At 38.1% G+C, this 2,500-nt stretch overlaps 1 protein-coding gene across 1 annotated transcript in view; it reads left to right on the forward strand.

The window, feature by feature from the left end:
* LOC113802141 ((3R)-3-hydroxyacyl-CoA dehydrogenase) overlaps window positions 1-2,500 on the forward strand; it is a 6,513-nt gene that overhangs the window by 1,960 nt on the left and 2,053 nt on the right. The window contains exons 3-4 of the mRNA XM_027352651.2: window positions 776-969; window positions 1,294-1,475. Of these exons, the coding sequence (XP_027208452.2) occupies window positions 776-969; window positions 1,294-1,475 (376 nt within the window). The remainder of the gene's footprint in view (window positions 1-775; window positions 970-1,293; window positions 1,476-2,500) is intronic.

Here is a 2,500-nt window from a genome sequence, read left to right on the forward strand (position 1 = left end):
GACCATGCTATGATAAGGGAATGACCCAAAGGAACACACACAATTATACACTTACAATAAATCTTGTTATCCCTGTGTCCTCTTTTCCTTTGGTGCTCTCCCAAGATCCAACAAAGCTCCACTGCACGTATTGTGGCAAGGTAGAACTTGTGGGCCTACCTGGCATTGGTTGGTCAAGCTCTATCCTGCTTGATTTTATGTAATAGAGATTTGCTGCCATTGCGAGAGCATAATAGGTCTCTCTCTCTCTCTCTCTCTCTCTCTCTCTCTCTCTCTCTCTCTCTCTCTCTCTCTCTCTCTCTCTCTCTCTCTCTCTCTCTCTCTCTCTCTCTCTCTCTCTCTCTCTCTCTTTCTCTCTCTCTCTCTCTCTCTTTTCTTTCCTTCTTTCCTTTTTATTTTCCTTTTTCACTTCTTCCTTTTTCTTCCTTCTCCTTCTCCTTGTGTGCTGTGTAGTGCAGTGGTGAAAGTGCTGGTCTTGCAGTCTAGCTGACCTGCGTTTGATCCTGCGGGCTTCCAGTGAATGGTAACCCCACCCATTCCTTGCACACAGGGGGAGATTTAGAAGGCAAAATAAAACAGACAGTATATCACAGCAAAGAATATCCATTGTAACAAAATGGAATTGAAACTAAAACTTCTCTTTCTCCTCCTTTCTTTTCACTTTCATCTTCACCTCCATATCTCTATCTCCATCTCTATGTCTCCTCTTCCTTCTCTCTTTTTCTTCATCTTTTAAACATACTGCTGGACTCTGAAATTTTCTTTTATTGACCAGACCCCAATAATCATCTGGCGGTAAGCATGAATGTTGTTGAGAAAGCCTCTATTGCTTCGGCAATCAGGACATCCGTAGAGAAGTACAGTACTCCTCCAAGTCTTGTGGCCAATGCTGCTGGTATCACGCGTGATAACTTCTTGCTGCAGATGGACGAGAATACCTTCATGGAAGTTTTGGACGTTAATGTTAAGGTATTTGGTTTTGGGGTAATTTTTTTCTGACATAGAAATAGTGGTTTCAGAGCAGGTTTGGTATTTTTATATTTTTATTACACTGTTAATGGTAGAGGAATGTTTTATTTGAATCATTTTACATTTTTCATTACTGAGAGTGATTTAGGAGAGTTTTGTTTAAATATATTTACATATTTTGCTAACATATGACTATATTTGATCTTATACTGACCATGTGAAAAAAGGAATGATTTTATATATTTACAAGGCAAAAAATGTATATGGTTTTGTGACAGACAATTCATATGTATTATTTGTCTTCACTTGCCTCTTCTCTTTCAGGGGTCCTTTTTAGTCACACAGTTGGTAGCGGGCACGCTTGTTGAACATGGTTTGAAAGACGGAGCAATAGTAAATCTGTCTAGTATTATTGGCAAGACTGGAAACCTGGGCCAGTGCAACTATGCAGCTAGCAAGGCTGCTGTTAATGGCTTTACTAAGACAGCAGCAAGAGAATTAGCCAAGTGAGTAAAGCTGTCAAGACATACTTTCATATTTTCTAGGATTAAAATTCCTCTGATGGCTGAGGGAAATTGGAAGCAATGTAGATGCTGCAATTGGTTGTACATTTTCTTAGCTTCTTTGAATGTAAAGTTTATATATTGTTACAAATCCTCCTTGCAACAGTGTGACATTGGTGAGAGATAGATGGGTCTTCACTATTTTTCCTTTTATTCTACTCTATACATCATGACGTCACTATGATAGTCACTAAAGCTTGCAATGTCTTTCTTTCTGCTGTATATAACGACACAGCACTCATTTAAGTGGCTGATGCAGTATAGCTCTAGGAAGGTGGCATAAGGCTGGGTAGGGCATGACACTCTTCACATGCACTAAAAAACATAGTCTCTCTGGCACCACATGTATGCATGTGTCCGTGTCCATCCGTCTTCCCTCAGTTCCCCCTCCTTCGTGCCTCTTTTTCCTGTCAAAAATAACAAATGCATACCGCAATGCGCAAACAGCGTTCACAACAATATTTTACTTGTTCTTAATTTTAATTCATGGATGGGGCTTCATACCCATAGCCTGAATAAGAACCTGAAAAGTCCTTCATTTTATATTTGAATGGAATTTGTTGTAAATGAAGAAAAATTATTTCATGTGAATAGAGACAGAAAGCTCTTAGAAAAAAAAAACATTTTAACTTTAAGATTTCATTAATCATTATCAGAGGCATAGGGTGTCATTTTATTCACATTAGTATGGTGAGATAACCGCTCCCACTAAATGACTTGGGAAAGCTCCAGTGTTTGCACTAGAAACAGCTACTCATCAACTTACCAAAATGTAGATGCGTGGTAATGATTATACTACAAAGAATTATAAACAATAAAGAATTAAAAATATCCTGCAATTTTACAAATGAGTTAAACCAATAGCAGGAAACTATCTGATGGCGAGAGTTGTCAGGTTTTTGAAATGTAAAGATCTAAAACCCATTGTAGTAAATGCATATTAAAAGAAGTATTATCATAGGAATCAT

This window comes from Penaeus vannamei, chromosome 10 (assembly GCF_042767895.1).
Source record: "Penaeus vannamei isolate JL-2024 chromosome 10, ASM4276789v1, whole genome shotgun sequence".
Classification (NCBI taxonomy): Eukaryota; Metazoa; Arthropoda; class Malacostraca; order Decapoda; family Penaeidae; genus Penaeus; species Penaeus vannamei.